The 22,923-nt window shown below is 46.9% G+C and overlaps 1 protein-coding gene and 1 non-coding gene across 2 annotated transcripts; both read right to left on the bottom strand.

Moving 5' to 3' along the window:
• Positions 1-4,583: 4,583 nt before the first annotated feature.
• Rtp1 (receptor transporter protein 1) lies at positions 4,584-8,851 on the bottom strand. The gene is made up of 2 exons (XM_021636127.2): positions 8,481-8,851; positions 4,584-6,791 (listed from the first exon to the last, which is right to left on the bottom strand). Exons 1-2 carry the CDS (start codon positions 8,750-8,752, stop codon positions 6,272-6,274), a joined length of 792 nt encoding a protein of 263 aa, XP_021491802.1. The 5' UTR covers positions 8,753-8,851; the 3' UTR covers positions 4,584-6,271.
• Positions 8,852-12,362: 3,511 nt separating this feature from the next.
• On the bottom strand, positions 12,363-12,469 carry LOC132648903 (U6 spliceosomal RNA). Its single transcript, XR_009587285.1, has one exon. It is a non-coding gene; the product is annotated as a U6 spliceosomal RNA (small nuclear RNA).
• Positions 12,470-22,923: the final 10,454 nt, after the last annotated feature.

Raw genomic sequence — 22,923 nt, 5'->3', positions numbered from 1 at the left:
AAGGTGATATCTCAGGGTCATTTTGATTTGCATTTCCCTGATGGCTAATGAGGATGAGCATTTCTTTAAGTGTTTTTCTGCCATTCGATATTCCTCTGTCAAGAATTCTCTGTTTAGCTCTGTTTCCCATTTTTTAATTGGATTACTTGGTTTGCTGCTTTTCAGCTTCTTTAGTGTTTGTATATACTGGATATGAGTCCTCTGTCAGATAAAGGGTTGGTGAAGATTCTTTCCCAATCTGTAGGCGGTCGCTTTGTTTTGATGACAGTGTCCTTTGCTTTGCAGAAGCTTTTCAGTTTCATGAGGTCCCATTTATTGACTGTTGCTCTTAGAGCCTGTGCTGTACAGCACATTCTTTTAAGCCTTGTTTTTTTTAATTTATTTTTTTTAACTTTTATTAATTACACTTTATTCATTTTGTATCCCCCCATAAGCCCCTCCCTCCTCCCCTCCCGGTCCCACCCTCCCCCCCTTTCTGCATGCACGCCCCTCCCCAAGTCCACTGATAGGGGAGGTCCTCCTCTCCTTCTTTCTGATCTTAGTCTATCAGTTCTCATCAGAAGTTTAAGCCTTGTTTTTGTAACACACACCACACCACACCCCTGCCAAAGAGTTCAGCATGAATGACCAACTCTGGGAACTGCTTAGGTTTAGAAATACATGGTTCCTGGTTCACTTCATCTTTTCTGGTTTCTTCTTTCTATCCTTTCTGTAGGGTTCCTGCTTCTGCCCGACTTCTGTGTGAGGGTACTCTGCAGTTTCCCCCCGCCCCAGTTCCCTTCTGTTCTTCCCTCCCCTCATTTGTCTATATCTCCTAGATGATCTCCTCTCTTCTAAGGCTTTTATTTCCTTTGTGAAATATGTGTCTTACACTGATGTTTCTCTTGCATGGCATCTCCATTTGACAGTTTCACATACACTTTAGAGTCAACATATCCAAATGGGTTGCAAATTCATTTTCTTTTCTCGAAGTTTATCATTCTGACTACTTTCCGTTGTACAACTTAGTGGGAGTTAGTACACTGAGATTACTGTGTATTCCCTATCACTATCTATTCCTAGAACTTTTTCATTATCCCAAACTGAAACTCTGTTCCAATTAAATGCTCCTTGCTGTAGCCCACTTTCAGAGATGACACCGAGCATTCCACAGGGAAAAAGCCTGGTACCCTGGTCAGAGTCTCTTAGTTGGCATGTACAGAGGCAGCAGCTGATCCAAGCATAAGGGGGAATGTATTCAGAAAGTATGGGAGGAAGTGTTCATGAAATTAAACACAAACACACACCGTACTGGACATGAGAATAGAAGAAACATTTAAAGGCATTCTGGGAGGTCACCGCAAAAATAAATATGCTCCATTTTCAGATTGTTTTGTTTTATTTTGTTTTGCTTTGTTGCCTTGAATGTCACTGGAAATCCAAACACTTTGTCACTTGATTGAAAGGCAAAGATACAGACCTCCTCAATACCATTAGTGCTATATTCCGTAAGGGACAAATTACCTCTGAAAAAAGAAGTCAGCATGCTAGCGGGACCGGATTCCTAAAGAGGCAAGACATGATTAGGACTTGAAAAGGAGAATCAGAAACTGGAACTTTTACCCCAAGGAAGTCAGAGAAAGAAGACAAACCTTATTTGAAGATTGCTTCAGCACTTACTGCCTCAGGGCGCCACCGCAAGTGAATTACTCTCCTGGAGTTAATGGTCAGAGATCAGAGCTAATGGAAAGGCTCTGGCCACGTTTGCTTCGAATGATTCCAGGTGCATGACCACTGGCTTCACAAATGCTTCTGCGGAGCTGCTGTTGGTTTAGCATGAGAGGCCTGTCACCAGGAAACATGTCAACTGGTTGGCTCATGGCTGGTAAAGCTACTTGGAAATGTTCTAGAAGCAATAGGAGGTAGGAAGACGAAAGCAAGCTGGTTACTGACGATGCTCCCTCAGGGGTCCTGGCACCTTCTTGCCTCGCTCTCTGCCTCCTGTCTCCCCTGAGCTGAGCATCTCTCCCCTGCTGCTTGCTCCCACAGCTGTGCTTTTCTTCAGACCTGGACTGAATCCTCTTCAACTCTAAGGCAAAACAACTAGTTTTTCCCCTATAGTTTTCTCTGAGGTAGTTTGGTTGTGGTGTCAAGAAAGTCACCAACAGAGAAGCTAGGTAGGGAACTCAGATCATAGATGTGACCAACACCTGGCCCTGCCTTTGGAATTTTTGTTAGAAGAGTTTAAAGAAGTAAATCAGAAAAGGCTTCAAATTCTGCTGAGCAGAGTTTAGTACGTGATTCTGGTCAGTGCCCAGAAGACCAAAATGCCACTAGGAACTGGACAATAATGGCCACATAAGGCTTCAAATGAATGGAGGACCCTGGGAATAGGGGGCAGATTACCTGCTTCCACAGTGTTAGAATTGGACAAAATATAATTTTTTTTCTTTTCTTTCTTTCTTTCTCTCTCTCTCTCTCTCTCTCTCTTTTTGTTGTTGTTTTCGATATAGGGTTTCTCTGTGTAGTCTTGGCTGTCCTGGACTCACTTTGTAGACCAAGTTGACCTTGAACTCACAGAAATCTGCCTCCCTGAGTGCTGGGATTAAAGGCATGAGCCACCACACTGCTCTGAGGTGGACATGAGCCTTTGGGGTCCAGGGGTGAAATACTATGACTTGAATATGAACTGTCCCCCACAGGCTCACATGTGAAACCCCTGGGCTCTACCTGGTAAAGCTATTTTGGAAAATCCTGGAAACTTTCAGGAGCGGGGCCTAGCTGGAATGAGGAGGTCAGTGGGGGTAGGCTCTTAGGGCGTGGCCCTTCCTTGTCACATTCTGCTTGTCTCCACTCCATGGAAGCTCTTTCTGCCACGTGTTCTTGCCACTGTGGCCTTCTGTCTAAGCCCATGGAGGCAGGCACTACAGAGCGAGAGCCCCCGGAAGCCATGAGCTAAAACAAATTATTCCTCCCCCACATTGCACTCAGGTATTTTGGTTACAGGGAGCGACTGATGCAGAGAGTGAGCAGACTTCCATTTTGGCTATTAATAATAACAACCGCTTTTAGTTTCATTCTCCACTACCCTCCCGTACTGGTTAGTGTTGTTGTTTTGTTTTGTCAGATGGACACAAGCCAGAGGAACCTCAGCGGTGAAAATTCCTCCATCAGAGGCGTTTTGATTAACAACTACGTGGGAAGTCCTGGTCCACTGAGGGCAGTGTCACTACGCCTTTCCATCTCCCCACCCCCACCCCCAGCCCCACATGTAGTGCTAGGTGGTATAAGACTAAACTGAGGAAGCCACGCCCCTTCTTTCTCCTAACCCCCCCCCCACTGGGGCACTTGCTCTTCTCCCCACTCCCTAAGCGCTGCTTCTTTGGGTCACATTCCTGCATAAAGTACCAACAAATAAGCCCCTCTCTTAGCTTCAGAGTTCTGGGGAGCCAGACAACAGTTCGTGCCAAAGAGACCAGTGTGGGGTGCGAATGCAGGTTGTGGCATGAAATAGCCACAAAGGAGGCTTGAGGGAGGTTAGAAAGTGAGCCAAAAACCTTTCTGGAGACCATTTCTTGCAGAGAGAACGGGGTATACAGGCCCTAGGGAATAGCATGTCCGTCATGCAGGACGAACAGCCAGATGCCAGTGTAGCCTCGGAAGTGAGGAGGTGCTAAAAGGTGTCATAAGATGATCAGAGCCATGTCGTTTGTGGCTTTTACAGAATGAAAAGGGAGGCAGGGGGATGGCAGAGCCTGACTGGAGTTAAAAGGATACCCTAGCTGCTGTGCAGCAAGAAGTTAGGGGAAGGAGTCTTCCCTGTGAGCTCCCATTTGTGAACTGGTGACTGCAGTACACAAATCCTTCGGAGGAAGCTCAAAAAGGAAAAGGTCTCTTTCCCAGGCAGAGCTAGCCAAAGAAAGTGCGAGCCGCCTCAACCACGGATGATCTCCCTACCATCTGGGGCGCTCAGAAGCTGGCCCTGAGACATGTGAAGAACCAGGCTTCGTGTGGATGAGTACAGGATGGGAGGAGGATGTTTAAAGATGTTTAAAACCCCAAGACAGGGGACCTGAGACAGAGAAAAAAAATAAATGAGCATCTAAAAATCCCAAGGGTCATCGGTCCAGAATTAAAACAGAACCCACAGTTTCCAGTGCCTGGAGGGTTCAGCATCTCTTATCTAGTTCCATGCTACCATCTGAAACAAATTAACTCTATCCTCCAAATGCTTTGGCTTAAATATTTTATTTGAGATACTTGAGTACAAGACCTAGGAAAATAGGCAGCGATAGGAAAAGAGGACTACACGCACTGTCATGAGCACACACTACAGAAGCAAAGATCTGGCTGGAGATGACCTATTGACTTAGTCAATAACAAGAGTGTACTGAGCTCTTGCCATGTGCCCAACAGAGGTGAATGCAATACATGGAATCTGCTAAGGCAATCCGTGGAACTTACGTTCTAATGGGGAGTACATCCAAGAATGAGAGATTGCAACAGGTCCAGCAAGGCAGAAAGACTCAGTGATGGAAACCAAAAGGAGCAGGGTGACATCATTGTAGCAACAGATCCCCATGGTGGGAAAGGATACAGGAGGATCATAATCCAAGCACACGGGGTGAAAAGTAAAGCAACGGAGGAGGGAAACAGAGCTCCCAGTTCTAGCGCAGCCAGAGAGGTCCATCAGAGAAGATTGCCAGGCATGGTTTATAAACTGGATACAAATGAAGCCAGAGCTATTAGACCAGGCCACAGAGGCAGGGCAAGGGAAGGTTTTTTTTTTCTAACTCTGTGTTTAGGTGCACTGCTATTTCTTTAAAAAGCTCCTCAGGGTTCCTAAAATACAGCCAGGGCTGAGAGTCCCTGAAGTGACCCAAACCAGAAGTTGCTAGGGAGTGGTGCCCAGGGTATGTGGCTGGCTGAAGCAATTAATACTGTGAAGGAAGATGTCACAGCTGGCTGCTCCTGTCAGAGTGAGGGCTGCGGTGAGACTGAGCTGTGCTGCTCTCCGATCCACTCCTGACTGTGGACAGGATCAGCCCAGAGCGGAAGCTGCACAGAGAAGCATCTCAGTCAGAGAGAAGATGGGATGCTGAGAGGGGGCCCCTTGATCATGAGATCAAGGACCACGTGGGGAATCTCAGAGGTACATTAATGACACCCCTAAGGTCTTTATGTGTCCCCCTGTATGTAAGGGAACTTCCTATCTCCCCCTCTACAGACATCATAAATTTCTAGAAAAGGGAGTGGCAGGAGGACAGTAAGTTAGTTACTAAGGGAGACGGTGAGGCTCAGCATAGGCAGCATCCAACTTCCAGCTTCTCGCCTCTCCCCACCAGCCTCCCTCTACCCTCTGCTATCAGAGGGTCTACAAACCTGTTACTGCAAACCGTATTGCATCCCGTTTTGAAGAGCAGCGAGCCTCTGGGCACTCGCTACCAACAAGCTGTTTGTATCTTTAATGCGCCCTCTCTAGCTGAGATTACCTATCCCTGTGGTCCGGGCACAGAGCCTCTCTGGCAAGAAAGACAATGTGGAAAAGCCAGTCAACAATCTTTTCAACAAAATCACAGGCGGCTAGGCCCCTCTTCTGGCCATCAGCCCTGCTGAGAGTCTGAACCCTAAGAAACTTTCACTATAATAGAGAGTCACTCTATGTGGCTTTTTTTTTTCTTCCAAACTCCTTTAAATTCTCTGCCAGTTCACAAGCACCCAGCGGGAGGCCTCATGGTGTGGCTCTAACCCCCAACCGTCAATCTTTTTCGGTCAGCCAGGCAGACTGTGGGAGCCACCTGAAGGCCAGAGGCTTCCAGTCTGGGGAAGAGAGGCAAGGTACAGTGGAACCAGCAGCACAGTGGCCCCACCTCTCTGCCTTCAGGGGACTCTTCCGTGTGTGCCTGAGGCAGGGCTGTGGGCCAGGCTCACACTGAAGGCAGAGAGGTTCTTCAAAGCTACAGCTAGGTACTAAGGAAAGTGGTTCTGTTGTGACTGCAGGAGAGAAGGCAGAAGTCAGCGGTGGGGGGCTATTGGACTAGGAGAAAGCAGCTCCCAAAGCAAACATCCCTGAGGTACATTGAAGGGCTTTCGAACCTTAAATTCCTTTTGAAAAGTCAACCACCCAGCCAAGACCCTTTTAAAAGACAGAAAAATTGAGTAAATTGTCCAGGGTTCCCACTGAATCAATGACCGCATCACGTTAGAATGTGACCCGTTCCCAAGCCAGGCCTCACCTCACCCCTTCCCACCAACTGGCTCCCACCCGCAAGCCCCAGCCCCGCAAGGGATCTTAAACAGAACTACGGAAGGAGAATTGCAGGTAGATGATGAGCAGCAGGACCGTGGCCCAAAACAAGCACCAGGGAATGGAGCAGAAGTTGCAGCCTGAGCCTGCTTCGGCCTGCGGCTTGGTGGGGCTGGGAGCACGGGAGAAGGTGTAGGTAGTCGCCTCCTCCTCCAGCAGCTTCTCGCTGGGCTTCCAGTGAACGATGCCTTCCTGACAGGCCTCGCAGAACTCGCCGCGGTGTCGCCGGTTGTCCTGGCGGCTGGCCACGTGGATGCGGTAGTGGCCACCACGCTCCCCGTAGCACTGCTCTCGCAGGCTGGTGATGAGGTTGTCCACCAGGCTCTCGATGTTCTCCTCCAGCATGCTGGACTCGTCCAGCCGCGCTGTGCCGCACTCGTAGCACAGCTGCTTGAACACGCGCATGCGCACCGAACCGGCGCGCTGAGCCCGGTCCAGGTACATGTGGAAGAGGATGACCACATGGGGGGACTGCCAGGTGTGCCAGCACCAGGAGCAGTGGAACCTGCCAGTGGGGAAGAAGAGAAAGAACAGGGGGCCATGTGAAGGGATGAAAACAGTCCGGGAAGGGGTGAGGGGACGCGGAGGCGGGCAGAAGCCCAGCCTGGAGGTGGGGCGGTGTGCTGACAGTCCCCAGAGTCCATTAGCTTCCCCAGGGGGCCGCCCTCCTTGGTCTATGTGAGTGCCCAAGGGACAAGTGCAGTCGCCCGGACTTGCCAGCAGGCACCTAGCAGTTGTCTGCTCCCTGGTTGCTTTCCAGAGACCTTGTGTCCCTTCCTTCTGGTTTCTTCAGGCCTTGTCCCTCGTCCCAGCTTTGAGGAACTCCTTCTATAAAATTGTCTGGGTGTATTGAGCGCTCTGCCCACATCACATGGATGTTGCTTAGCAAAGCTGAATCTTACAGGCTCGGAGAAACACAAGCCTATCTGTCAACACTGAACGGGCGAGCCTAATAGCACCATTAACTATTAGCCCAGAGCCAGAGCTAATGCATTCCCAAGCCTTGGAAGTAGAGGCAGTGTGAGCGCAAGGTGGTCCCCCTCCCACAAAGCCGGGGTCTCCCGCGATGACTGAGGACAGCTGGGGGTCACAAGACCTCTACCACGGCTGAGTTACCCACAAAGCCCTCCCACTCCGCGCCCAAAGAACCACAAGGATGTGACACCCTCCTACCATTCGATGGAGGAGCGCCACATTTTCATCTTAGTCTTTTTGTTTATTCGTATCTTTAGCGACTGTTTGCCTCACTCAAACCACACTTGGATTTTAAAATGTCAGAACCGGAGGGCCACAGAAATCACCTAGCCACCCATGTACGCAGCTAGAAAGAGGCAGAACTAGCATCCTGAAATGCTGGCTGAAATGAACAGAATAGAAGTGAGTCGACTGAGCCAAGCTAAGCAGGAAGGCCTTCACTTCTGATCCAGACACCAAATCCCAAAAGTAAGTCTTAACCTAGACCCCTGAACTGGACCCAGGGACTAGAATGCTAGTTTTTCTCAGGTATGTTTGTACCTATGAATCACCTGGGAGCCTTCTAAAATCTGGGTGCTTCTCAGAGTCTGGAAGGGGCCCTATATTCTGCAGCACTAATGAATTTCAGGTGATCGTTGCTAGTCTTCCATCTCTGGAGCACAAGGCAAAGATCAGCTAACCCTTCATTCAGCAAACGGGAGATGCATGGTCCAACGAGGAAAGCGGACTGCTCAGGAGTCATGGGGTCAACCGCAGAGCCAGTTTCTAGCATGCCTCTTGTGTTCAGTGGTTTAAATCAGATCAGGCTGAATTAACGAGATAAAAACTGAACTTCTCCAATACAGGAGCACAGATCCAGTGACCCTAAGCCTCTCTCCTCCCAGTTTACAGCTACTTTTAAACATATTCTTAAACTCTGAAACCACGTAAACTGTCAGAGTCGGAAACTAATAATCATATTCTACCTCTTTTTTTTTTTTTTTTTGCCAAATGAAGAAGCCACAAGAGGAAAAGTTCTCCTGCAATCAGCAGAAAAGCCGGACTCAAATGGAGTGTCCCAGCCCCCTTGGAGGGACTACCTGTCTTCTAGTTTACGCTGGCCTAACCGTGAGGCTGAAGTAAGCACGGGTTCTGTGTGTTCTCTCTCCTGAGAAGGTACCCCAGGACTAGGTGGGTCCCCAGAGGCTGCCTGCAGGCACCTTCATTTTGGGCTACTCACCTGCCTGAGGCATGAAGTTCCAAGTACTGCTTCCAGCCAGGGGCCAAGACATTGTGCTTGAGGTTGGGGTCTATGATGAAGTCCCAGCTGTCAGCTGGCTTTGCTTCCTCCATCTTCTCATAGAAGACTTTCTTCCACTCACCTGTGGTCACGCTCTTACACATGTCCTCGTCAGTGTCGAGAGAGGGCAGACTCCAATTCAGAGAGAACGTGGGGAATGAGGGCAAGTGCAGGGCAGGGCAGCGAAGTCTCCACGGTCTAAAAATCCTCATCGGCAGGACCAGGAGGAAGCAGGACCCAGCTCCCTCCTTTGTCCTCAGTGGAACCTGTTTCCAAGGCAACCAGGCAGGGTGCCAGGAGACACAACTTGGGGAGGAAGGAGTCTCTGAAAAGGTATCTCAGGGCCCTGATTGCACTCTACAGAAGCAAGGTTTTATGAGTCTAAACGATCCAAGACAGGTTGGGGGCCCTGACAAAAGGCTAAACTTCAGACCATCTCACCTTGGCCTGCAAGATCATGGAGAAGTGGGGACTTGAGAGCTGGCTCAATTTCACCTTGCTGCCCCCTGGAGGCATCATCAGCACCTGGCTGCTATGGTAACAATTGTGCCTTGGGGCACTAAGAAAAAATAAGCGATGGGAAGATGCGCACTTGTTAGTAGGTAGAAATATAATGTAGTCTCCCTCTGCATACCCACCCATCTCGTACCTGAAACACGGCCATTCAATACACATCATCAGAGCTCTCATAAATCACACTGACAGTGCAAATGTGGAGCCTGGGCCTTAACTTACCCCGTAAATGGCAGAGTTGCTGATGAGCCATTCCTACCCACTCATTCTACTATTTCAAGCATATTGATGCATCAGGCCCTAGGCAAGGTGCTTGTAACTGGGTGTATATCGGGTAACAGTAATGTAATGAGGGCCATACTGTAAGAACCATTTGCTGTGCACAGAAGCCATTGCATCAGCCAGGCACTGGGACAGGACACCTTCCATGTCAGTTATAGAAGAGCAGCAGAAGAGAACCATCTGAGGCAACACTGCCTGCCCATAGAAACCTGTGAATTGTTTACATTTTTAAAAATAAAATAACTCTTTATTCACTTTGATTCAGATCATCAGAAATCTCCGACAACAAATAAAACGGAGCAGAGGCTGAGGAAGACAAACTTACTGACCTCTTTGGAAATGCATTCAGATCAATCAGGGGGAATACAAGATGGGGGCAAGAAAAAAAAGCAACGTTTAAACAGGGGGTGCTGGCACAAGGGAGGCAAAGAAGAAAAGGTGACCAAAAAACTTAGACTCTAAAGGAGACTGGGAAATGGTTAAAGTGATTGTACAGGGGCTGGGGGTAGGAGGTAGATGCATCTGCTGAGATGAACAAAGACTGGATCAGGCTTTGGAGAAAGAATTAAAGCCGGGCCCATGGGACAGACCCTGTGAAGGCAGTGCCAGGACAGAGGCTAAGTGTGCAGACAGGTTGGGAGGTGAGGACAGGGTCCACCCTGGACAGAAAGACCTCACCTGGATGAGGCTGTGTGTTATTTGAGGAATGAGACAGTTGCTGGGTCCTGAGGCTATGGGCATGAGCTAGTGCTCTGCTAGTCTCTGCCTCCTCCCTTCTTCCGCTAAGCTTCCTGAAAGTGTCGAGAAGCACCCGAGGCACAGGAAAAGGGACGTGTAAGTGGGGGACTTGATTCCATTTCAAACCTGGCCAGGCAGGCTGCAGAGGGTAGGCAGTGCAGGGCGGCATCTTTCTCGAGTCAGGTGTCTATGGTGGAATCCACAGCCCACCAGCTGCCTGCTCCCGAGAGCACATGGGTGGCACTTTGTCCTCTGATGGCCAGTGGGAACTCGGGGCCTTTCTCATCCTGTTTGTTGGCGGCTAGCCCTGTGATCTGTAATAAGTTGTTTTTCCTTTAAAAATTCACAGTGTGTTTCTTACAGAAAACTTACAAAATAAAGATAAAATTAAACAAAGGAAATACTCTTCCATAACATCCCTTTCCAAGATGGCTATTGTTAGCATTAAGAAAAATACCACAGGCCGTCGTGACATATTTTATAGATAATAATATCTCATGAATAGTCTTCTTGGTCATTAACATTATTCTCTAGACATAGGCCACAGGCTGCATGTATTCTGTTATATCCACAACATGCATTCTGTTATGGGCACAATTGATATAGCCCATCTTGTTCTTGAGGCTGTAAAAATTAGTTCAGTCCTTCACAGATGAGTCCCTGTGTGTTTAACACTTCAGCCCACAAACATACATTCCAAGTATGAGAAACAGTGCTTCTCTGAGTGTGAGGCCGGCCTGGTTGACAAAGTGAGTTCCAGGACAGCTAGGGCTACACAGAAAAGCCCTGAAAAAGAAAGAAAGAAGGAAAGAAAGAAAGAAAGAAAGAAAGAAAGAAAGAAAGGAAGGAAGGAAGGAAGGGAAAGAAAGAAAGAAAGAAAGAAAGAAAGAAAGAAAGAAAGAAAGAAAGAAAGAAAAGAAAAGAAAGAAAACAGAAACAATGCTTCTTAAACACAAAGCACATCTTTAAGCTGGGCATCACGGCACGCACTTGAAATTCCAGGACCAGGGAGTCAAGAGGCAGGAGGATTGAATTCAAGGTCATTGTCAGCTATATAGGGAGTTCGCTATTATCCTGTCTCAAGATTTACAAAAAGAAAACCATTTCCTGACTGTACTTCAAAGTCTTTTTGGGACTACAGACCCTTTAAATGGTGTGGATTTCCTACAGATTGCCTGCAATCCTGAAACTCGAGGTTAAGAAAGAAGAGCCTGGGCAGGTAGGACAGATCAGTGGGTAAAGGCTTTTGCCACCATGCCTGACAATCTGACTGAGTTCCAACCCCAGAACCCACAGGGTAGAAGGAAAAAACTGACTCTTGAAAGCTGTCTTCTGCCCTGTACATACATGCCTTGGTATGCTCTGTAAAAAGTGGTGGTGGGGGCAGAGAATTGATAAAACTTTTTAAATAAAAAAGGTTTGAAAAGCTATTTTTTTAAACCTGGCATCAGACACAATCTTCCTGTGCTCCTGGCTCTGCATGAACAATGCCGTGGTGAGCATTGCTTAACCTCAGTTGGCTTAGCACTGGGATGATGAGAACACGGTGTCATTGGTTATTAAATGCACGAGCCTCAGACAGACCCATGTTTGCACTTTGTTGTTTTGCTTTGAACCCCTTTGTAAATTACACATATCTATTCTGTTATATTTGATGTGTGTCTTTTCATTATGGTAAAGTGGGTCCTTGTTTTGTATGACTATATATTTATATTTATATATTAACGTGCAGCATAATAGTAATCACTAAAAAACAGTCCCAGGTGCAATCCCAAATTCTTTATACACAATAGTTTATTTCATCACAGTAATGACGTAGAGGTAAGAAACGGCAACCACTTCATCTTACAAACATCCCTGTGTCACTGAGATGTTAGACAGCCTGCCCAAGACTCATCATTCAGTATTGGTTGAACTTGGATTTGAATGAATATGACTGCTTTGACTGGAGTCCTATGTAGACTCTGGAACATTAATGTTTGCTAAGTGTGTGTGTGTGTGTGTGTGTGTGTGTGTGTGTGTCCCATCTTGTCACTAGATGTGCCCATTTCACTCTCCAAACACTGGAGACACTGTGACTCAATAGCCTTTCAGCAAATGGTTCACTGTGGTAAGCTGAGGCAATAGCTCCTCTAGAGGAGAGAAGAGCAAGTGATCCCCAGGCTCTGTCTTGCTGCCAGGGTGCAGCCTTCGATGTTGTGTTTAACGGACGCAATCATATCCACCAACGCACAATGTTCAGTGCAAATATTCCAAGGTGAAATGAGGAATTTAGTCCAAAATCTTTCTCTAAAGTTGGAAAGATCCTTTAATCCACATGTCACCCTTGCTCAGGGGGCATGTTAACCCTCTCTGGAAGGTTCCAACGTTAGTGTATGTGCTGCCAAAGGGAGCACATAGTCTGAAGTCCTTCCAAAGAAAATATAGAACAGAATGTTGTCTCCATACACGACTACCCTATGAGATTGTAAACATTTGGTGCCAGGTACTCAGGCTCAGTGGAAAGAGCTGGGAGTCTGGAGTCAGGGGTTCAAACACCTTCTGCCTGCCAATTTTGTGATTCCCATGTGACTCATTTGCTTTCTCTTGGCCTTGATTTGTCCATTCATTTAAAGAAGAATTAGAATAGATGGGAAAAACCTGTGGTACCCTTGACTCCCGCCATGCGTGGTTTCAAGAGTTTTGGAAACCTGACTGGATGAGGTCAGGGGAGGGGTGTTGGGGTGCCTGGAGCCAAGTGCTGACTCCTTGGGGCTGGTGGTGTAGCACCTGCCATATAGAGCCTGCTGTTCCTGTCACTTCACTGGAAACAGAAAGAGGGATAGAAATTAAACCACGGAACCACGGAATAGTAACACTGGAAATTACTTCTGAGCTCTTTGGGATATCTCCTCAAACTGTTAACTCTTTAAATCAACACTCTTGTCTTTGAACTAAGGCAGTCAACTCTCAGAGAAGTAAACTGATTTCACCAACTTCTGAAGTGTGATGGAAACTGCCAGAAATGATATTCATTGGCCAAAGTAAGCTAGGGGCCTGGAGAAGTTCCTAGAAAATCTCCCAAAGCTTAAGGAAGGCTTACAACAGACACAGTTAAACCAACATCCTGAATGAATCTCCTAGAAGTATTTTTCAGTTGTTGCTACAATAAACATTCTGATGAAAAACAAGGATACCAAAAGTAAGACTCAACAGATGTGTGTGTGTGTGTGTGTGTGTGTGTGTGTGTGTGTGTGCGTGCATTTATCTAACTGATGCAATCCCCATTGGCACAAATTAAGTTTAATTTGAGACCTGAGCTTGCTATGCAGAGAACAGGACAATAAACCCTTCTGTATAACAGTGTTCAATAATAATTTTTAAAAGCTACCAAGACAAAAAGAAAATAAAAACCATCCTGTATCTTGCCCTTGTTAAATCATTTCTGATGGAGTCCAAACCCACAGATCATGGATTCAAATGCCTTTGAAGCCTTTGGCTTCAGTTTGGTTTTTGAGAATATGTGATAATATTTTAAACACACAAATGGCTTAAAACTAAATCCCTAATAGAAAATACAGTGATTAAAAGAAAAGAAAGAAAGCCAAGCCTCTGACGTATTTGGCTTAACAGGAAATATAATATCTCATTGTGTTGCTATTGTTTATCAAGATTCTATAAAAATAAGTATTGTCCATCTTAATACAACAATATACTATAACTTGTTAATGAAAAGCAAGTCATGACCAGGAGCAGTTTCCCGTTTCTGGGTGGCATTTATGGACAGAAAGGTGAATATTTAGGGATTGTACCAAAAGTTTCTCCTGGCACTCTGTGGCCAAGTTTCAAAGCCCTGAACTTGCTTGGTATCTTGCAGTGAAGGATCTTTCATGCCCAGAGCCGCACAGGTGCAGGGGGAGAGTAGTAAGCCTCTTCATGGTGCTGATGTACTGGTGAACCTGCACTTGGCACTGTCAGTTTTCAGCTTAAAGGAATCACAGTGTTTCTTCGTCAGTAGAAACAGCGGTTCCTTGGGAATCAAGCCCTCTGCCCCATGCAGGGAAAAGCATTACTAGCACACTGCTGGACCTGGCTTTGCCAGAGCTGCTGCCTTTCCCTCTCCTTCTCTGGGACTCATCAACAAAAACAAGTACAGCACTGCATCTTCATTACTAATTCAGAGCAGGCACCACACCTCAGATAATACCATTCCAGCCCGGCAAGATACTGTCACACAGCTAGCTCCATAAACGAGCCTCCCAAAGACAGGCCCAGTGTAAAAATCAGGCCAGTTGCTTCAGGATGATGGTCTATATTGTCAAACCAATGAGTTTCATCTGTGAGGGTCATCTGGCTATGACATCTGTCACCCTCTTGATCGCCAAGTTGATTTGGCAGATCTGGCTGGGTAGGCTGGCTGGGTAGGCAGGTGTCTCCTTCCAGTCTCACTACTCCAAGTATACTCCTCCCAAAGCTGCATGGTCAGTCAAAGAAGATGACCTTCCCCAACAGGGAAGCATCATTCTTCAGTCAGAGTTGTAGAAGTACCCTCATTCATCCACCAAAACCTCAAACAAGCTCTGACGGACCAATGAACCCACAAACGTTAGGTGAGTTTCCCACTGACATTAGCTTCCCCTGGTGGTTTTAGGAGAACATACAGCTGACTGGATCTCATGACCTGTCTCGTGTAATGTGTAAGCAGGAGCAAAGACACCTTGTCAGAATGTCTTTCCATGGTTGAACCTTGAACTCAGAGTTCAGAGGACAGAAAAAAAGAAAGTTAGTTTTTTATCAAGCCTCCCATTAATTTGCTGCGTATTCCCAGAGAATGTGTGTCCAACGCTTTCCTTTCTTTTCCCAGATCTTCTATTGTCTCCTTTTAAATGTTTTTTTTCTTTCCTCTACTTTCAAGGCCCTATTGCCAGTAAGTAGAACTTCTTGCCACTGATACTGATCACTGAACATTTCCATGCCAACAAGTGCTGGCCCGTATGGTTATAGAAACTGAGACATCTGCAAAGTGTGGACTCACAAAAGCTGGTGGTAAATAAAAAATTTTAACCTGAAACCTGGCCGCCAGGCTACATGACTGCCTCAGGGGTGTTGGAGATGGGGTCGCAGGGCTATGTGCACTGGGACATGCAAGTCCCAAACAAAACAAGGTCCTTATTCCTCAAGATGAGATTTTTGGGGTTTGGACCTGTCTTGATCTCACTCTTGCTCTGGGATACCCTCCCAGATTGCACAGCTCACCTGGCCTACACACAGCCCAGGACTTACTGGCAGAGAATCCATAGTGACTGGGCCCTTCTACATCAATTAACATTCAATGCCCAAAGACAGGCCAATCTGCTCTGGGCAGTCCCTCAATTGAGGCTCCCTTTTCAGGGGACTCTAGGCTGTGTCAAATTGACAGTTAAAGCTAAACAGGACACGTCGTAGATCATTTATTTTCCCTTACTGGGTATTTTCCAATAAATGAAAAGAGAGCTTCCTAAAAACTGAATGAACAAAGTAATAAAAAAATAACCAGCTTATGGTACAGTTCTTGGTTATATCTTTACCTGAGTCAAAGAACCCTCCAACTTTGTTCTGGTTCCATGGAAACCCAGCAGGGTCTACAAAGATTGAAACCTAAGTGTGGAAACCAGAACCCCCTTCCACACTTGAGCCATTCCGTTTGCAATGGTGACAATCAAGTTCCTCCGGGAATTGGACTCACTCAAACTTGCCACACCCACACTCACCCCAGCATTAGTTTTGTGTCGCTATGATAAAACATCATGACCAAGGCAACTCAGGAAAAAAAAATAGTATTTATTTTGGGCCTTACATTTTCAGAGGGTTAGAATCCATGATGGGACCACAAAGTGACAAAGTGAGAGCTTACCTCTTCCTTTATCCAAAGGAAAAAGGCACAGAGAGAAAAACTGGGGGGAAGGAGGCAAGAGCCTTTTGAAATCTCAACGTGCATCCCCAGTGACTCCTCCAACAAGACCACACCTCTTAATCCAACTGGACCAAATTGTCAAAAATATGAGCCTGTGGGGATGGTTCTCATTCAAACCACCCCAATGCTCTCCCTTGCCCAGGAAAGGATCTAGAATCCTATGTATATGCCTTTGTCCATCAACCTGTCCCCATACTAATAGAACCTCCACACTTACTCCAGTCCTACTCTCCAATATTAGGGAGGGGCGGCATGGGGGAGTGCCTATGTTTTCTTATAGTACTCTATTTTCTGCCCTGCAGCATTTATAAAGCATTCTAGGATTTACTGAGCACTGTCTGTGTGCCTAGCAATCACTCTGCTAGGTTTATAGTCTCTCCACACACCAACCCTATGAAGCTGACTTTTGTTTTTCTCCCATTTGTCTTTCCTCCTTTCATGAGGGATTCCAAATATGTCTTGGAATGATTAAGTAACTTGCCCATGGTCATCTGATGACATGTGATGATCGGAGGGATTTGATCCTGGGCCATTCTGGTAGCAGCACCCACTTTCTTAACTGGGATGTGTAATAGCAGGATTAACCATCATTTTTCCCATGAAAAGGTAATCTGACTAAGGACAGGTTCCATATCAGCTTACCTGTTGACGTGATCTCAGGATCAGATACAAAAGAAGTTGGCACTGAATGACTTACAAGTCTGTCCCTTGAGAACCTGATTTTTCTCTTCTAGGTCACTGCTATCCTTATTACACATGCCCAAGTATGAGCAAGTTATGATAGTAACATTAATTCACATATCTAACCAGGATCATGTGGTCTCGATTACTCTTGAATATGAACCCAACATGAGACGGTAATTTGAAGAGGCCGTAAAGGGACCTTGCGAACCCCAAGAAACACAACTACACTTCCTTCCCTCCTACACTCTCCCATCACGTCACAAAACCGAGTCACACATGCACAATCCTCCTTACAAGAGAAGCAAAGAAAGACATCTGCAAATATTGTGCACGTGCTGAGAAATCGGCTGCTTGGAGACAGCCTGCCAAGGGTCTGATTATCTCTTTGCTCTGAGATAATAGGCAGTGAAGTGTCTCTCGGGTGTCAATATTTGTAGACACTTCATAGATTACTGAGCTAAGTATCTCACGGAGCAGATGGGAAATTCTCTAGCAGAGTCTATTGTTGTTTCTGGTCTTTCCCTGGTATGCATTCTTGCTCTGTTTAACCCTGTCACAGGAGACGAAGGCTGTGGACTCTGCCCGTCTGTGTTTAAGTCTTGGTTCCACCTTCTATTGGCTGTGTGACAACTGGCTAACTTGATCTCTGTGCCGGTTGGGTTTGGTTTGGTTTGGTTTGGTTTGGTTTGGTTTGGTTTGGTTTCCTGTTAACTTGACATGAGCTGAGTCATCTGAAACAACAGAACTTCACTGAGAATATGCCTTCATCAGATTGGCTTGTAAGCAAGTCTGAGACGCATTTTCTTCGTTAGCGATTAATGTGGGAGGGCTTATCCCACTATGGACGGCTCCACATCTTGGCAGGTAGTCCTGGGTTATATAAATATGCAGGCTGTGCCGGACGTAGGAGCAAGACTGTGAGCAGTGTTCCTTCATGGCATCGGCTTCGGTTCCTGCCCTCCCTTCCCTCCTGAGAAAATAAACCCCTTTCTCTCCAAGCTGCTTTTTGGTCATGGTGATTATCACAACAGTAGAAACCAAATTAGGATAATCCCCCTACTCCAGGATTTCCTAACTATACAATCAACAAATCAGCTGAGCAGTGACCACACTCGCCTTTAATCCCGGCATTCAGGGGGCAGAGGCAGGCGGATCTCTGAGGTTGAGGCCAGCCTGATCTACAGAGTGAGTTTCGGGATGGTTAAAGCTTCACAGAGAAACCATGTCTTGGGAAAAAAAAAAAAAATGCAGCACCCTCTTAATTTGCTGACAAGTATCTAATGAGGAAACGCAGTTCTTAAAACTGTCTTGACTGTGCACAGAATCATATCTGACTTACACGACAAATGTCAAGTAAAGGGGAGTCATTATCACATGTCTTCTGAACTAGCATGAGCTTCAAAATTCTCTAGGTCAACACTGATTACAGTGAATGAGCCCTCGGTGACCTTGGCTCTATGCAGCTTCTGCATACAGTGACTTGACAAGCCGCCGGAGTTGGACACGGTTGCCTTTCGTTAAACTCTTTCAAGGAGTCCTGCCATATGTCTTGCTGTTTCATCCCTACAGTGACCCCAGGTTTGCCTCCTGGACCAGTTCAACTTACACTTACTCTTCCTCCACTATTTCACGAGCTTTAGGTATTAAACGGCAGGAACTGTCAAGATCCTCAGAGCTTTCCTGGCCCTCGGCTCAAGTCAGGATCAGAAAATGGCTCTGTGACTAAATCACACTAAACATGGAATGCTAGAGACCAGAGAAAGTCTAGGAGGTGTCTTAGTTCAGTTTACTGTTGCTATCATAAAATGCCATGACAAAGAAACTTGGGGAGAAAAAGGTTTATTTGGCTTACGCTTCAGTTTCACTGTTCTTCATTGAAGGAAGTCAGGGCAGGAACTCAAACGGGGCAGGAACCTGGAGGCAGGAGCTGATACAAAAGCCACACAGCAGTGCTGCCTGCTGGCTTCTTTACATGGCTTGTTTAAGCTGCTTTCTTACAGAACCCAGGACCACAAGCCCGGGAACGGCACCACCCCAAATGGGCTTGGCCCTTCCACATCAATCACTAAGAAAATGTCCTACAGGTCTGCCTACAATCTGATCTTTTGTTTGTTTGTTTGTTTTTGGTTTTTGGCTTTTTCAAGACAGGGTTTCTCTGTCTGTAGCCTTGGCTCTCTCACTTTGTAGACCAAACTGGCCTCATGGTGATCCACCTGCCCCTGCCTCCCGAGTGCGGGGATTAAAGGCATGCACCACCATGTCTGGCTATTACAACCTGATCCTATGAAGGCATTTCCGTAATTGAGGTTCATTCCTCTCAGATGACTTTAACTTGTGTCAAGTTGGTCATAAAACCAACCAGAAGAAAAGGTATGGGGGAACACTCCCCACCTGCAGCCTCCTGCCATGTTACAGGTACTAACACAGGAGAATGGCTTCAGTGGACACATTTCTTCCATGCACCCCGACTCACTCTATGCTTTACCCCAAGCTGTTTTGGGAGTATGGCTTCCCTATTCATGTTCAGGCTCTTGGGAGATCTACATAAAACGTCAGAGAACTTCAAACACCCCCCACTCTGTCTGCGTTCTTGACTCAGGTCTCATCTCTACCCTTTGAAAATTGCCCCTGTCTAGCTAAGTTCAAAGCTATCTCAAGTTGTGTTAATGGTTTTCTCCCAGGTTGAAACATTCAATCCTAAAGGGTTACTCCTTAAGCAGGAAGGTAAACAACTCAAAAGAGCTCAAGGAAGTTCGTAAAACTTACCAGATTTCACTAGGCCCTACTCTCCCCCTACTAAACAATAAATACTGAGAGTCCCTCAGACTAAAGGAATCTGAGCTGCTAAGAAGGCTCTGAGACCAGACCAGCTGCCTGGAAGAAACAGAAGCCACCAAGCTTCCTAGAAGAGGTTTAGACCTGTCACTTGGAAGAGACATTCTCCAAACTCTTCAGTTGCCTTCAGGCTATGAGATGTGCTCCAGGTTCCCAGATTTTTTGAACTGTCACCCATGCAGCGGTGGGCTGTTCATGCAGCTGTCTTTGTGTCATTTCTGCTCTTGTATCCTGTCAGCCATGTTCCTGTAAGTGACCCCAATAAAACTTACTGGTTCACCCAGTTGGACTGCAGTGGTTTTCATGCTTCAGTCTGTTGTGGAATCTGTATCTGGGCATGCATGTTGTATCTCCCCAGGAATAGTTTTTTCACGCAGAACCCCAGGGACTTGCCCAGATTCTGTGCCAAGAATTTCTCCCCTGTCTTCTTGCTCCTTTACTAAGTTAGTCATTATCCCTTTGTTCTGTGCATGTCTGATAAGCCTGTAACTCATTCGTCAGCATCACTGTAATAGGAACTATAAAAAAAACAACAATTCCCCAGGGCCCCATGCTCAGAGAGAGGAGAGACTGAAGCCTGGGGACCAGAGAAGAAGCAGCGCCACACACCACCTTGCTGGACCAGCCTACAGCCAACACTACATGTGCATATTTCCTGGCTTTTAAAAGTCAGAATGCTCCTCCTGGGAAGATGGAGAGAAACGAAAAACTTTTCTCTCCATGCTTCTGGACCACACTGTAAACACACCTGTTTCACTGTACCTGTGAGCTGATTTTCTTGTGGTCTGATGGCAAGATGGGGACCTCAGATTCCAGACTCTAGAAACTATGGCTGTAGAACATAGGGTGGTGTGTGGATACCGCTTTCACTGAGCAGGTGAAGGCAAGATCCTCCATCACAACTCTCTCAGCAGGAGCTGTCCCTGTCCTTTGTGGTTCATTTGGAATTAGCACTCACAAAGCGCCCCCAAGACCAGTGGGGAACTGGAGCATACAAGGACCATTCCTTCTGCCTAACTAGGGTAACACTGGGGTGTTATCTCAATGTTTCCCACTGCATTAGCTGAGGCTTAACAGCCACATGCTACATTTTAGCTCTTAGAAGCCATCCCTGCCTTCTTCATCGCACAGGGGTAAATCTCCCTAGGGCAATTCCCAGCAAGTGGCTGTCCTCATCCCAGAGGCTGCTTCCAGGAAACCCAGCAATGGCATGTTCAGACTGCACAGGGCACCCTGTCACTGTCACACACCTGGTGCATCTTGCTTCTCTTAACAAGCTCCAACAAGTGAACACAGGACCAAGGGGCTGCTGATGTAAGATATGAGCACAGATGCTGCAAGAGAGCCAGCCATGGGGACAGGCTTCACCCCAGAGGCCTGGGCACCGAAAGGACCTACAACTCAATCCCAGTCACTTCTGCCATAGCACAGAGTACCAAATGAGAAGAGTTCATGACAAGCACCCCATCTCTTCCATCTGTAACAAGGCTATATGCCTTGAAAGAGTGAACAGGGGAAATGGGGCAAATGAGACACATGAGTTGGGGAGAAGGAGACTAGAGGAGAGAGAGAAAAGGAGGAGGGAAACAATGGAGCCATAAAAAGATAGTGTGAAAAGAAGGCAGATTTCTTACTAGATCCGTTGAAAGCTTGCAGTAGCTTATCTTTGTCAAAGTCAGCATTGTCTTTGAACGTTGAGGATACTGTCTTCATTTCTCTGGCCTGTTAGTCCATTTGGGTTGTGTTTTGAATGTTACTGGCTTGATTTAGGTCCCCTCCCCGCTCCTGTTTGTTCAGTTTTTTAAAATGGCCCACTGAGGCTCCGTGTCTGCCTGCAGATGCTGCTGTGCACCCCCTCATGCTGGCCTGGGCCCCTCTCATTTGGACAGCAGCTAGGAAGGCAGCTCACTCAGACAGAGAAGGAATCCTCTGCCCACTGCCCATCGGGATGGCTGTGGAAAGGGGGTTCAGCTCTTGATTGCACAGAAAGAACTACGGTAAAAAAAAAAAAAAAGCCCAACCCAGGGAGGCAGTATAAAATCATTGGTAGGGTTGTAAAGGTCTGCCTCTCACAAGAGGGCCAGGTGGCATATGGCATAAGCTTCGGTCTCAGCCAGCATTTCTTGCATCACAGCTGTCTCTCTGAAATTTCTTTTCTTTCTCCAAAATTCCACCCAGCAACCCATTCCTTCCAGTTCACCTGGGTGCTTTCTCTCTATAAAACCTATTGACTCATCCTCCTCCCTGTTAGCTCTTTCTTGAATGGCTCAATGGCCAATTTATAATACTCCTCAATCTTTCTAATTCTTGCTATGCCTGCTTCTGTTGACCTAAAGAGTTGGAGGGTAGGCAGTGTTCACCCATGAACCCAGTCCCCATTCCTGCCCTCCCAACCCCCGACCTCACCACCTCTGAATTCACAACTGTCTGCTAGACTCTTTGTACATCTTGCTCCAGTCAAAAACTTGACTCTACCACAATCGCCTCTCACTAAAGGCACTGTCCAGAGGACAGGAAGAGTCACAGAGGGTGGGTGGGTGGGTGTGTCAATCGCTTTCCTAGCTCATCATGATGATGCTGTTGGGCTGTTTGACAGACAAGTCAGAAAGAGTGTTGGCCAATAAGAATCCCCTCCATATCTCATTTATGGAGAAGTTTCTCATTTTTAAATCCCAGTGTTAAGGCCATGGTGTGCTTTGCATGGTTTTGTGCATTCGATGGCTAGCCTGGGCGACTGGACAGCCATGTTTTAATGAGTGCAGCTGGTTAATAGCCTGAAGGGTAGATCTGAATGAGCGCCAGCAGCATGGCCCTCTGAAGTCAAGAGCTATCCTCCCCAGAGAGGGCTTGACAGGAAATGCAGCGGTTCGGGACATGTACAATGGAGTGTGAGAGACAAGACTGACCACGTGGATGACTGTGACTTTATGGAAGTCTGTGTCCTCAAAAGCCCTTTCCTCATATGGCCCATGGAGGGCAGGGTGGGCAGTTTCTCAATCTTTGTTACTTCATGGTTCTTGAGAGGATGTGGGTGATAAATATATGAACAATTTACAATGACTTTTAGAAGCTGAAGCTGAAACCAGAGTGGGGAGCAAAAGCAGGGGACATTGTCTCAGCGCAATAATCCAGAGCCAAAACCGGACTGGTGACGAGTAGAAACCAGTCAGTTTCCTACACTGGGCCTAATCAGAGGAAAGGAGCTCTGAGTGGCAGTATCTTCTCCCCACCCACACCCACACCCACACCCTCACCCCCAGAACACTGCAAACAGCTCTTCTGGGAGCAGAGCTCCCATGAGCCCTTGGGGCCCTGGGCGAGAGGGCTCAGAGCCAGGATGTGGCTCCTCCCCGCTCCAGCAACAGTCTGAGCACTGTTTGATTCCCTGGGCTCTTCTGG

Source organism: Meriones unguiculatus, chromosome 17 (assembly GCF_030254825.1).
Source record: "Meriones unguiculatus strain TT.TT164.6M chromosome 17, Bangor_MerUng_6.1, whole genome shotgun sequence".
NCBI lineage: Eukaryota > Metazoa > Chordata > Mammalia > Rodentia > Muridae > Meriones > Meriones unguiculatus.
Note: the sequence above shows the minus strand (reverse complement) of the source record. Positions and strands in the feature narration are given on the sequence as shown.

Excerpts from the sequence above, each read along its gene's own strand:
- Rtp1 (XM_021636127.2), bottom strand. The coding sequence starts at position 8,752 with ATGAGGATTTTTAGACCGTGGAGACTTCGCTGCCCTGCCCTGCACTTG. Across the intron at positions 6,792-8,480 it reads GAACTTCATGCCTCAGGCAG|GTTCCACTGCTCCTGGTGCT; the intron begins GTGAGTAGCCCA and ends CCCCACTGGCAG.